General features: G+C 51.8%; 1 protein-coding gene across 13 annotated transcripts in view; it reads right to left on the bottom strand.

Annotated features, from left to right (window-relative positions):
• Positions 1 to 13,292, bottom strand: part of CAMTA2 (calmodulin binding transcription activator 2) — a 1,813,542-nt gene that overhangs the window by 268,253 nt on the left and 1,531,997 nt on the right. For all 13 annotated transcript variants that reach the window (XM_069643632.1, XM_069643658.1, XM_069643676.1 and 10 more), the window contains one exon: positions 487 to 674. In XM_069643632.1, the coding sequence (XP_069499733.1) occupies positions 487 to 674 (188 nt within the window). The remainder of the gene's footprint in view (positions 1 to 486; positions 675 to 13,292) is intronic.

Below are 13,292 nucleotides of genomic sequence, written 5' to 3'. Positions count from 1 at the left end.
CCACACCCCGCGTGCTTCTAAACTTAAAGGGGAAGACAATTTTTAATGGTGAAAAAGGTTCCGTTTCCCATCGCTAGCGAGGGACTCTCATACAGTATGGAGGAAAAGGGACGAGACATAGGAGTAATGGCATGTACCGGCTGGGATTGCAAACGTGGCTCCGGTGCCCAATCCCAGATTGTCAACCGGGGGGTTAATCCATGCACTCGCGGGATGCCCTTTGTCACAGACTACACAAGTAACAGTTATGAGTAGAGTTAAACAGTAGGCTTCAGTTGATCTTTGACTATGGGATGCACAATGGTTACAAGTGCTTTCTGCAGAAGATGATTTCCCAGAAAACAGGTGACCTAGCCCTGCAATACAACGTAAGCAGAGCTAAGAAATACCAACAGGAACATTATCCACCCAATCACAAATCTCACCTTTACCCTTACCTTTTATCAGGAATGTGAAATCAAGCTAGAGAATGATTCTCATCCCTACCTGTGTTGGGAGAGGCTGGGTAACTGGTCCACATTCTCAAGGTAACTGGCCAGCCAGGACATGGTCTTGCTGAGAGCCAGGTTGCTCTGCCGCTCCTTCAAAGGACCATCGAGTGAGCTGAAGGTCTCCTGCTTGATTCGATCTGGTGTGGCTTCAATGATCTGCTCAGCAAGCGTGATCATATCAACCTGCAAGAAGAGACATCAACAGCTGTAAAGTCCATGTTCTCCAGAACAACACAATATTGACTTATCTTGGGAATCAAACAGTTGAGGCTGTTTTTGTGATGGCTGTACAACCACAAACCCTAAGAGAGTGCGAACAAGAAAGAGAAGCCAAAACTCATTTAAAGGTAGGTACTGTGGATAGAGTCACACTGTTTAACTACCAGGTAGGTACAATCCGTCCACACACCTATTTATAGACACATAACACCACACTGAAATACTGAAAAATATATACATTTATTATGCTACACACAGAGATCGCTATTAGTTCTCATAGGTACTCAGGCACATAATAAACAATATTACACAGTAATTGAGGAAAGTCATCACCCCAATAATGTAATATGGGCCTGCTATGAATGATAAGAGGGAGAAGAACGGAAGCACACAGGTTCAAAACCTGCCTCTCGCTCATCCAGTCTTGGATATCCAGTGCAAACCTGAAGCTCAACTCCACCTGTCATGCGAGGAAGGGACACCGACAAGATCCAGGCCATTAGAAGTAGGGAGACTGACTTGTCCACTCTCGGTAAATCCCGGGCACATGGGATAGCTAGACTTCCCAAGTTACACCCACACCCACTTCATGGTCTCAGGTTACCTGTGGTGCGAGGGAGGCGTAAACAGTCCTTATTACGGGGCAGAGGCGTTGGCCGTCCTAATTGGGCTCCCTGTTTGCATTGGCAACTCCCTTGGAGGTTGCGTACGGGCTGGAACAGCTGGTCGCATTACTTCCTGGTTACGGGACGCTTTGCCGATCACGTGGTTTGTTATCCGATCATGTGACCAGGGCTGCGTATAAAGCCGGCCATTTCAAACCACTCGTTGCTTCACAGCTGTTCTCCTGCAACACTGTTCAGCGTCTCGTTTCAAGATCAAGTCTCACGGAATACTGACCTCGGCTCTCGGACCACGGATTGCAACTTCTTACTCCTTGGCTTTGTCTACACGGACTGCTATCTCTGACCTTTGGAAAACGGATCACGGACTGCTTCTGCCTCATCCCTGGTTTTGTCGAACTGATTACGATCACCTGTTACCGACCTTTGGATTGCTTTGGGACCTGTCTCCGCTTTGACCCTTCAGTACTACTACGTTTTATCAAGAACCACGCACCTTCCACGAATCCTGCGGGTGTTGACTCCCATCGTGTGCCAGACTGCAGGAACTGATTGCGCGCCCCTTGCACCACAACTTTCGATCCCGAGTCATTTGCTGTTGGGTTTAGGTAAGCCTCTCTGGTATCTTACGTTAATTACTAATTGAAGTACTGTGATTGTTTGTGCTAATACTTACCTTCCCTCTAATAGCCTTGGGGTCTTGGGGGGCACCTGGTTCCTGTGGTACAACACCAACACCTGTGGCTTCAAGGCTCGCGCTGTGAATTTACTTGTATTTCACTGTGGGAAACTTGGAGACAGAGGCCCTAATACTCTTCACGACGCAGAAAGTCTGACAGACTGTGAAGCCGTTTGCTCGTGTTGAGTATGGAGGCCGCAGCCGATGACCCCGTGGCTGCATTGGTGCAAGCTATCACAGTATTGAGGGCAGACATGGCGGCCGCTAATACGGCCATCCATCAACGCTTGGATTCTATCCAAAGTGCACAAAACACTTTGCCCGCTGATGCGGAACTCAGGGATGTCGTGGCAACACCTCCAGTGGTACAACCCATTGCACCCCCTGCTGCGCCTCAAATTCCTGTAGCCATGCCGACCCCGTTTCCACTAGCAGCCCCAGAGAGATTCCATGGGGATCCCAAGAGGTTCCGTACATTCCTTAACCAGTGTAAGCTCCATTTTCTATGTAGACCCTTGGCATTTTCTGATTCCACCACAAAGGCGGCATTCACCCTATCCCACCTGGCAGGCAACGCCGCAGCTTGGGCCAACCCTCTTCTCGAAAACAATAGGCCGGCTCTGTATGATTTCGACTTATTAGTGACAGAAATGACCCATGTATTTGATACACGACACAAGGCCCAGTCTCGAGATCTCGAACTCCTGGACCTAACTCAGGGAAGAGGTACCCTCATTGAATACATCACTAGATTTAATCAGATGGCTGTCGAAACTTCATGGCCTGACTCAAAGAAGGCTGTGGTTTTCCATAGGGGACTCAGCAATACCCTGAAGGACGCTATGGCGGTCGTTCCTTCATTGCCCACACAACATACCGACCTAGTAGATCTCGCTCTACAGATTGATGCATGACGCTCTGAACGCAAGAATGAGGCAGGGTTTTCTAATGCGGTTCAACCTTCCCTTCCCACTGACACAGGTACCGAGCGCCCATGCAAATAGGTGGGATCCGCAGTCAAATTTCACCAATAGAAAGGGAACGTCGGAGAACCGACAATGCTTGCTACTATTGTGGCTTGAACGGACACTTTGTAAAGACCTGTCCTCGACGCCCCAAACTAAAGAATCCGGTTTTTCAGAATGCTGAACCCTAGAACCGAGGGCAGGATCGAGCACCAATTTTGTTCCCTCTGAATCAGTCCCTGCCTTTGGACGTGTCAGACCAGTAGTAGTGCAGGCAACGCTCAAACTCACACCAGATGTCACTCACACTGTTTCCATCATTATCGACTCAGGTCCCACCGGCAATTTTGTGGACATCAAGTTGGCTGGGTCTTTGAACCTCCCTTTGATTAATAAACAACAACCTGAACAGGCAGTGGATGGTACTGCATTGGTCTCTGGCCCCATCAGGCAGCAGACGGCTCCACTCACGCTGAACATCCATGATATCCACCAAGAAACCATTTCCTTTGACCTAATATCAATGCCCCAGTTTGGGCTGATATTGGGTATCCCTTGGTTAAAAGAACACAACCCATTGATTGATTGGAAGTCTGGTCAAGTACACTTTGAATCCGAGTTGTGTCAGAGTTACTGCCTTACCGTACCTGAGAGTATTGATTCTCCATCGTTGGCTTTAGGAGCCATTGCGCAGCTTACAGTGAGAGATGACCTTGCTTCTCCCGCCGATTCACACCTAGTGGGGGCCATTGCAACGGGCATTCCTACGGAGTATCAGGATTTTCAAGTGGTTTTTGATAAGGGTTCTTCCGAAGTCCTTCCCCCTCAACGTCCCTATGACTGTCCTATTGATCTGGTTCCTGATTCTGCCATTCCCTCAGGTCGGATCTACTGATTGTCTCCATCAGAAGAGAATGCTCTAAAGGAATACATTCAAAAGCCTTAAAAATTGGTCACATACACCCGTCCACCTCACTGGCGCCAGCCCCATATTTTTTGTGCCTAAAAAGGAGGGTGATCTGCGTACTTGTGTGGACTACCGCCGCCTGAATAACATCACCAGAATCGTTACCCAATCCCTTTGATCACCCCCTTATTGGATGGATTGACCCACGCTACCATATTCACTAAGCTCGACCTCCGTGGGGCGTACAATCTGATCAGGATCCGCCCCGGAGACTAATAGAAGATGGCGTTCTGCACTCGTTACGGCTTGTTTGAGTACGTGGTCATGCCGTTCGGGCTATGCAACGCCCCGGCCACGTTTCAACGATTTATGAACGAAGTATTCCATGACCTGCTGGATGTATGTGTCGCTGTTTATCTCGATGACATTCTTATCTTTTCACAGACACCAAAACAGCATGTGACACACGTCCGGGAGGTTTTGTCACGTCTTCGCCAATATTCCCTCTTTGCCAAACCGGAGAAATGCCAGTTCCACACTGACAGCGTAGAATTCCTAGGGTTTCATATCACTCCATGCGGCCTAGCCATGAACCATTCCAAGGTCCGAGCAGTACTCGAGTGGCCTAAACCCCAGAACCTTAAGGCCCTCCAATCATTTCTGGGATTCTCGAATTTCTATAGGCGGTTCATTCAAGGTTTCTCATCTCTTGTAGCGCCGTTTAAGGCCTTGACTAGTCCCAGTGTGCCTTTCTTATGGTTGGACAACCACCAGGCGGCTTTTGACGCGTTAAAATCCACTTTCACTACTGCCCCCGTCCTGAAGCACCCGGATGCAGAACTTTCATTCATCGTGGAGGCCGATGCATCATCTTTTGCTCTTGGTGCTGTATTGTTCCAATATTGCCCTTCATCTGGTCAACTCCACCCTGTGGCGTTCCATTCTCGAAAATTCTCCCCTGCTGAGAGTCATTACACAGTGACAGAGAAGGAGCTATTGGCCATTAAGGATGCCTTTCAAGTCTGGCGACATCATCTGCTAGGGGCAAAACACCAAATCACGGTATTCACAGATCATCGGAATCTCCAGGATTTAGCTTCTCTTAAATGTCTCAATAGTCGTCAGGTGCAGTGGCATTTATTCTTTACGGCTTATGACTTTCAAATCAAGCATCGGTCGGGTTTGTCTCATGGGAAAGCGGATGCTTTATCGAGATCCCCGGGGGGGGGGTGGGGGAGGCGGGGGGAGGTTCCTTACATGTCTTCCCTGAAACCCTACTAGACCAACAGGTCATCTGTCTCTGTACACCGCCACCCCCGCTTCTCTCGTCCATTCGCTCATGGGTGTCACAACACCCTGAACAAGTCTCTGAATGGGATCCGGTGATACGGGACGGATTACCATTCATCCAAAACAGACTACTACTGCCCACAATGGAAGCCCGTAACCTCGCCTTGGAGTGGTCCCATGACAGTGCTATTAGTGGTCATCTGGGTCGGAAACGGAAGCTGGCCACTTCTCAGACGGTGGTGTTGGTGGCCGTCCATGACACGGGATGTCGATTGTTATGTCAATATGTGTGCGGTTTGTGCTCAATGCAAGCATCGCCGCAGCCGTCCGGTGGGGCTTTTACATCCACTACCCGTACCACTGAGGCCGTGGCATACAATCACGATGGATTTCGTAACAGACCTTCCACGCATTAAGGGCTTTGACACAATATGGGTGGTGGTGGACTCCTTTTCCAAGTTGGCTCACTTTGTTCCCTGTTCTGGCATTCCCTCGGCCCCTGTATTGGCAAAAGTATTCTTCAAATCCATTTTCTGCCTGTTTGGGTTACCGACTGTCATTATCTCGGATAGAGGGCCCCAGTTCACGTCTCGGTCCTGGCCGGCACTTACCGGTCTCCTAGGTATTGATTCTCGCTTTTCGTCAGCCTATCATCCGGAGACGGATAGCCAGACCGAGAGGGTGAACCAGACCATGGAGCAATATCTACTTTGCCTCATTCTGCAGCATCAACAGTCCTGGTTCAGTGTTATTCATCTCGCTGAGTTCGCCTACAATAATGCACCACATTCATCCACCGGCTCCTCTCCTTTCTATGTCATGTACGGTCAACACCCTCGCACTTTACCTATTCCTGATTTCGCCCTTCCTGACAATCCAGCCACTGTTGCCTGTGCATGTGATTTGGCCTCCGTCCATGCACGGACGCTTACCGATCTTCGGGAGGCTCAGGTGTCCGCAAAGGCTGCAGCTGACAAGCGGAGGGTGGTCGCTCCTACCTATGCTGTGGGGGATAGGGTGTGGCTTTCGTCTCGGCATCTCCGATTGCCTGGTTGTCGGAAGCTGTTGCCTAGGTTTGTGGGCCCTTATAGGGTTGCCAAGGTGGGCCCTTATAGGGTTGCCAAGGTGATCAGCCTCTTTGTTCAGAGGAGCGGGAGAGAGCAGTCGCCGGTAGCCCTGAGGGAACTGCAGGCCAGGGGAAGCACTGCCTGGCCCTGCGGGCCTCCATGAGTGCATTGGTGAAATTTTTTGTTAATTTGCTTCTCGTGCTCTGAGCGCGTTGTTGTGCCTGCTCCCCCCCACCCACTTCCTGGTCCTCCTCTCCCTTCCCGCCTCCCTGCCCGCCTACCCCCCCACCCTCTGATTGGCTGACTGGCTGGTTAACATCTGGGCTACTCGACGGCTGCTCCCCCCGCTCGCTTCTTTGTTCTGCAGAGCAGGAGAGAGCAGTCGCCGGTAGCCCTGAGGGAACTGCAGGCCAAGGGAAGCCCTGCCTGGCCCTGCGGGCCTCCGTGAGTACATTGGTGACATTTTTTGTTAATTTGCTTCTCACGCTCTGAGCGCGTTGTTGTGCCTGCTCCCCCCTCCCACTTCCTGGTCCTCCTCTGCCTTCCCACCTCCCTGCCCGTCCACAAACCCCTCCCCTTCCTCTCCTCCCTCTGCCAATAACTACTCCCTCCTGGGCAACCCCCTGCACGTCAGCCCCCCTCGGCTAAGGGCCCCTTAGGCAAAGGGCGGCTCCTATGGCTGCGGCTCCCATTGTGTCTGCAGGTGTCCGCAGGGGACGCCAGGTGCCATTCCACCGCTCCATCTTGTGAGCTCCACCTGCTCGCCCGCCCCCCCCTACCTGTTCACTCCTTCGCAGGGTGTCTACACTTCATTGTGTTCTGAAATTGTGGTAAACTAGGGTTTTTCTCCCCTTGCAGGATTCTCAAACTTAGGTGGCCTCTCCACTGGTACCTTACACGCATTACTGTGTTCTGAAATTGTGGTAAACTAGGGTTTTTCTCCCCTTGCAGGATTCTCTAACTTAGGTGGCCTCTCCACTGGTACCTTACACACATTACTGTGTTCTGAAATTGTGGTAAACTAGGGTTTTTCTCCCCTTGCAGGATTCTCTAACTTAGGTGGCCTCTCCACTGGTACCTTATACGCATCACTGTGTTCTTAAATTGTGGTTAACTAGGGCTGCCGCTCTCTTCCTGTCCGCTTGCGCTCGTCCGGTCTCCCCCCCTACTCCCTCCTATTCCATGGTGCTCTCTGTTTCTCCTATCTTTTCTAACTGCTTCTCCATTGACTATCCTGCTCTCCTCACTAAATCTGGTAGGAAAAAGTTTAAAAAGGACATCCTGGTCTCCAACCCAGGCCTCCCTATCGCTGACACCTACACTAATGCCTCCTCCAAGGAAACTCTCACCGACATCCTCTTTTTCGTGCCTTCACCTGACCTATGGACCCTTCACATGGTCTCTGTGCTCTCTCCTTTTTCCTCTTCTCCCATTAATGGTGGCACTCCTCTAAGGCCATCATTAATGTCTACGCTAATGGGACTGTCTTGGTTCAAGGCCCTCAGGCCAACATTCACCTCTTTGATAGACGCTTCCCGTGCCTCATCACCTTCCTTTCCTCTCCTGCTGTCCCCCCTTCTCTGTCCTCTACCACCTTCCCTCTACCCTCCCTCCCTGCCACCTCACATGCTCCTTCTTCACCTCCGCAGGGCGTACCTCTGATCTGTACCCCTCCCCGGAAGTCCTGCAAAGATGGCAACCTTCTCCACATTGCTACTCTTAACTCTCGCTCTGCCGTCAAACATTCCTCTGATATCTGCTGCCTTCTTGAGGAACTGGACCTTGATGTCCTCGGTCTCACTGAGACATGGTTCACGGCCAGCTCTGTTACCAGTTTTGACACACTCCTACCTGATGGCTACAAGATCCTCTCCGTGCCCAGGCCCAACCGTGCTGGAGGGGGTGTGGCCCTTATCTTCCCTGAGTGGATTCCTGCCACTTTTACTCCCACGCAGACCTACTCCTCTTTTGAATGTCTTGTCTGCCGACTCTCTCTCTCTCTCCTAGCCATTCCCTTACCTTGGCCACTATCTATCGGCCACCTGGTCAAATTTCCTCCTTCCTCTCCGAGTGGGCAGACCTCTCCTCCTCACTCCTGTCCTCAACCACTCAACTCCTCCTTCTTGGAGACTTCAACATCCACCTGGATGTCTCCTGTGGATCTTCTGGACTCTTTCGCGACCTCTGCGACTCTCTCTCACTCTCCATTCTCTCGTCTGGGCCGACCCATTCTGCAGGGCACACTATCGATGCTCTGATCTCTTCTGACCTTCCCCTCTCTGTCCCTCTCTCCACTCCTCTCTCCTGGAGTGATCACTTTCTCCTCTCCTCCCACCTCACCCTCCCTACCCCACAGGCAAAGCCAGCCTCATCACTGCCATCTTCCTTCTTGGTCATCCGACCCATGAAGCGCGTGTCAGTTGAGGCTTTCGCTGCCACCTTCTCGCCCCCTCCTCCCCCTTCGGCTGACTCCTACCCTGACACAGCCCTCTCTACTCACCACTCTGCTATATCTGATACTCTTGATATCCTTGCCCCTGTCATGAGAATCCGCCTAAAGCCCAAAGCCAAATGTAACTCCTGGTATGACTCGGATCTCGTCACCCTTAAACGCAAGTGCAGGGTGGCAGAGAGGAAATGGCATGCCTCATGTTCATCCTCTGACAAACTGGCCTGTCACCTGCTCCAAAGGCAATACCGGCTCTCCGTTCTCACCAAGAAGAGAGCCCTTATCCAATCCCGCATCTCTGCGGCATCTAATAATTCGGCCGAACTCTTTACAATCTGCAAGGAGCTGGCCAACCCTGCTGCAGTCTCTACCTCTCCAGTCCCCTCCCAGGCCCTCTGCACGGCACTGGCCTCTCACTTCATCTCAAAAACTCAGAACATCCTGTCCTCACTCTCCTCCTATCACCTCCCCCCCCTCTATTCCCTGCTCTACCTCTGGCCCTTCTGCAGCCACCCCTCCTCTCTCCTTCTCTGCCTTTCCCCTGTTTTCTGCTGACGAGGTTTCGAGACAAGTCCGATCTATGAAAGTCTCGTCAAAACAGGTCCACCCCTGTTCCTCCAAAACTATCAAGGACCACATCAACTCCTTGGCTCCTGCCCTTGCCGACTTCTGCAATCACTCCTTCGCCTCTGGAGTCTTCCCATCCCCTCTCAAGCACTCCCTTGTGCACCCCCTTCTTAAGAAACCCTCTTCCGACCCCTCCTGCCCTGCTAACTATCGCCCAATCTCTATCACTCCCTTCCTGGGCAAACTCCTGGAAAACCTGGCCATCTCCCAGCTTAATCTCCATGCTGAATCTGTTGGTAGTCTTCATGACCATCAGTCTGGCTTCAGAGCTGCCAGAAGCACGGAAACTGCTCTCCTGAACATCCGTGAGGACCTGCTCTCAAATCTTGACTCTAACACTCCATGTGTTCTTATTTTGCTTGATCTCTCTTCTGCCTTTGACACCGTCAACCATACCATCCTGCTCAACCGTCTCCGTGATAACCTGGGTATCACTGGTAAGGCTCTGGCGTGGCTGTCCTCTTTCCTCTCCAATCGACCCTCCCAGGTCCAACTGTGGTCTTTCCTCTCCGACATCTTTTTCTCTACCTGTGGTGTCCCCCAGGGATCTAACCTCGCTCCTTGGCTGTTTAACCAGTATCTGGCACTCCTCGCCCACCGCATCGCCGCTCTCTGCCCCAACTTTCAGTGCTATGCGGATGATACCCAGCTCATTTTCAGGCTACCCTCGGCCTCCTCTTCTCCTTCCCTCATCTCTGACTGTCTTTCTGCTATCCAGGAATGGTGTGCCGCAAACAACCTCTGCCTTAATGCCAGTAAGACTGAGATTCTACTCATCGGCACACCCACTCCCTCCTTCCCTGCAGCTCTCTGGCCGGCCTCTCTTGGCCCTCTTCCTGCTCCTACCTGCAAGGCACAAAACCTCGGCGTCTTCTTCGACTCCACACTCTCCTTCTCTCCTCACATATCCGACGTCTCTAAGAAGTCACACTACCAGCTCCACCTCCTCAGAGGTATCCTTCCTTTCCTCTCGTTCCCCCAGAAGCTCACTGTCTCTAGAGCCCTGGTTCTCTCGAAGCTGGACTACTGTAACAGCCTCTATCAAAATCTGCCTGCCTCTACTCTCTGCCCTTTGCAACTCATCCAGAACAGGACTGCAAGACTTGTCCTTGGCCTCAAGCCCAGGGACCGTATCTCTCCAGGACTGAAATCACTACACTGGCTCCCAGTGACTGCGAGGATCAAGTTCAAAACCCTCTGCATTGTCCACAAGGCCTTCTGGGGCCTTGGGCCAAAATACCTTCAACTCTCTCTTCCTAAATATCTTCCTTCTCAAGCTCTTCGCTCATCCGCCTCCAACTCCCTCAGGGTCAGCCGCTTCTCCAAACAACGAGTTGGGGGCAGATCTCTCTCCGCTGCAGGGGCCTCCCTCTGGAACAGCCTTCCTGCCTCCCTGAAACTTGAGGAGAACCATCTCCGGTTCCGGAAGCACCTCAAAACCTTCCTCTTTGCCTCCGCTTTCTCTCCCTCTCTCCCCTGCTAAACTTCTGAAACTGCAACTGGGCCACTCACTGTTCTCGGCCCTTGGCCCAGCCACTCTCCCCTGCCTCCCTGGCTACCCCCTGCACTGCGGGACTGTGTCTGTATCCCTACAGCCCCCCTTCCCAGCACTTGTCTGCACTTATCTCGCACTTACCACTAGCTGGCCCTTGTTATTTATCCTGTATGCTATCAACCATGTACTGCACTCTCCCCTCTCCACTTCCCCCTTGCACTTTCCCTTCCCCTCTACCCTTGCACTTGCGCGATCTGAATGACACCTGGCCTAGTAGGATCGTTGTCTGTCTCCCCTTGTCCCTCCCCCCACCTCGTCGCGCCTTGAAACACTTGTGTATAGGCACATTACAAATGCCATATCATATATCATATCATCAATCCGGTGGCTTTTCGTCTTGCAGTTCCCGCTTCCTGGTGCATCCACCCTGTGTGCCATACTTCCCTTTTGAAGCCCTGTCCTGCTCCTACCCGTCTTTGGGATTCCCCTGGTCCCGTTTCTGTGGGTGGGTCGGAGGAGTATGAGGTTGCAGGCATTTTGGGTTCCCGCTTTTTCAGGGGTGGTCTCCAATACCTGGTGGATTGGGTTGGTTTTGGCCCTGAGGAGCGTTGTTGGGTTCCTGAGGGTGATGTCCATGCCCTCGCCTGGTCGCTCGTTTCCACACGTCCCATCCTTCCTGCCCACAGGGTCGTGGGCCTTTAGGGGCGGGCTCTGTCATGCGGGGAAGGGACATCGACAAGATCCAGGCCATTAGAAATAGGGAGACTGACTTGCCCACTCTCGGTAAATCCCGGACACATGGGATAGCTAGACTTCCCAAGTTACACCCACACCCACTTCATGGTCTTAGGTTACCTGTGGTGCGAGGGAGGAATAAACAGTCCTTATTACGGGGAAGGGGCGTTGGCCGTCCTCATTGGGCTCCCCATTTGCATTGGCAACTTCCTTGGAGGTTGCGTACGGGCTGGAACAGCTGATCGCATTACTTCCTGGTTACGGGACGCTTTGCCGATCACGTGGTTTGTTATCCGATCACGTGACCAGGGCTGCGTATAAAGCCGGCCATTTCAAACCACTCGTTGCTTCACAGCTGTTCTCCTGCAACACTGTTCAGCGTCTCGTTTCAAGATCAAGTCTCACGGATTACTGACCTCGGCTCTCGGACCACGGATTGCAACTTCTTACTCCTTGGCTTTCTCTACACAAACTGCTATCTCTGACCTTTGGAAAACAGATCACGGACTGCTTCTGCCTCATCCCTGGTTTTGTCGAACTGATCACGATCACCTGTTACTGACCTTTGGATTGCTTTGGGACCTGTCTCCGCTTTGACCCTTCAGTACTACTACGTTTTATCAAGAACCACACACCTTCTACGAATCCTGCGGGTGTTGACGGTCGGCACTCCCATCGTGTGCGATCCTGAGTCATTCCCTGTTGGGTTTAGGTAAGCCTCTCTGGTATCTTACGTTAATTACTAATTGAAGTACTGTGATTGTTTGTGCTAATACTTACCTTCCCTCTAATAGCCTTGGGGTCTTCGGCGGCACCTGGTTCCTGTGATACAACACCAACACCTGTGGCTTCAAGGCTCGCACAGTGAATTTACTTGTATGTCGCTGTGGGAAACTTGAAGACAGAGGCCTTAATACTCTTCACGACGCAGCAAGTCTGACACCACCAAGACCAAATTCCTACTCCTCACCAACAACACCGAATACGCATACAGACCTGGCCATCAACCATAAACCCTGAGGGCTTCACACCTGGCTCACCTCCTGCACCCAGTCCCTTGTCTTCCACATCAACAAACAAATCTCCTTCAAGACTCACATACCTAAGAAAACTCTGACTGCTTGGTATCAGCTCTTCCTCCTACGGAAAGACAAGCACTCCCTTATGACAGCTTTAGATCCACCGTTCAAGCACTGGTTCTATCCCCTCTGAATGGGGGCAATGCCCTCCTCGAAAGGCCTCTCGTCGTCCCCCCTTGTGCCCCTGAGAAGTGTCCTACATGCAGCTGCGCATCTCATCAAGTAACTATGCCGATACGACCACTTCACCCCCACCGGCCTTCACTGGGCACCCACTGCACGCACAAATCACCTTCAAGACTTTCTGCATCATCTCAATCTCATTCGCCCTCAAGTCACCCAGCTACCTCGCAGAGAAACTCAGAAATCTCAGAGAGACAGCGCACCACCAGAAGCCAGGACATTTTATGCTCCGACCATGGAAACTCTGGCGAAGTTGGTGGGTCCACTAAGCTTGCCATCACGTACCACCGCAGTCACATCTGCGGTCTAGTCTTCTTCCAAGATGGCCTGCGCCTCTATATTGTCGGCGCTCTGCCACTGTTTGGAGCGTTGCAACCCTTGCAGTTTGGGTTTTCACTCGTAGTTTCTGCTACTCCTTCCTAGTAACTCTTGTTCCTTGCTGCTTTTCCTCCCTGGTCTCCTGCTTGTTGCCTGCCCTCTGCT

The sequence above is a fragment of the Ambystoma mexicanum genome, chromosome 1p (assembly GCF_040938575.1).
Source record: "Ambystoma mexicanum isolate Mex_15411 chromosome 1p, UKY_AmexF1_1, whole genome shotgun sequence".
NCBI classification, from domain to species: domain Eukaryota; kingdom Metazoa; phylum Chordata; class Amphibia; order Caudata; family Ambystomatidae; genus Ambystoma; species Ambystoma mexicanum.
Note: the sequence above shows the minus strand (reverse complement) of the source record. Positions and strands in the feature narration are given on the sequence as shown.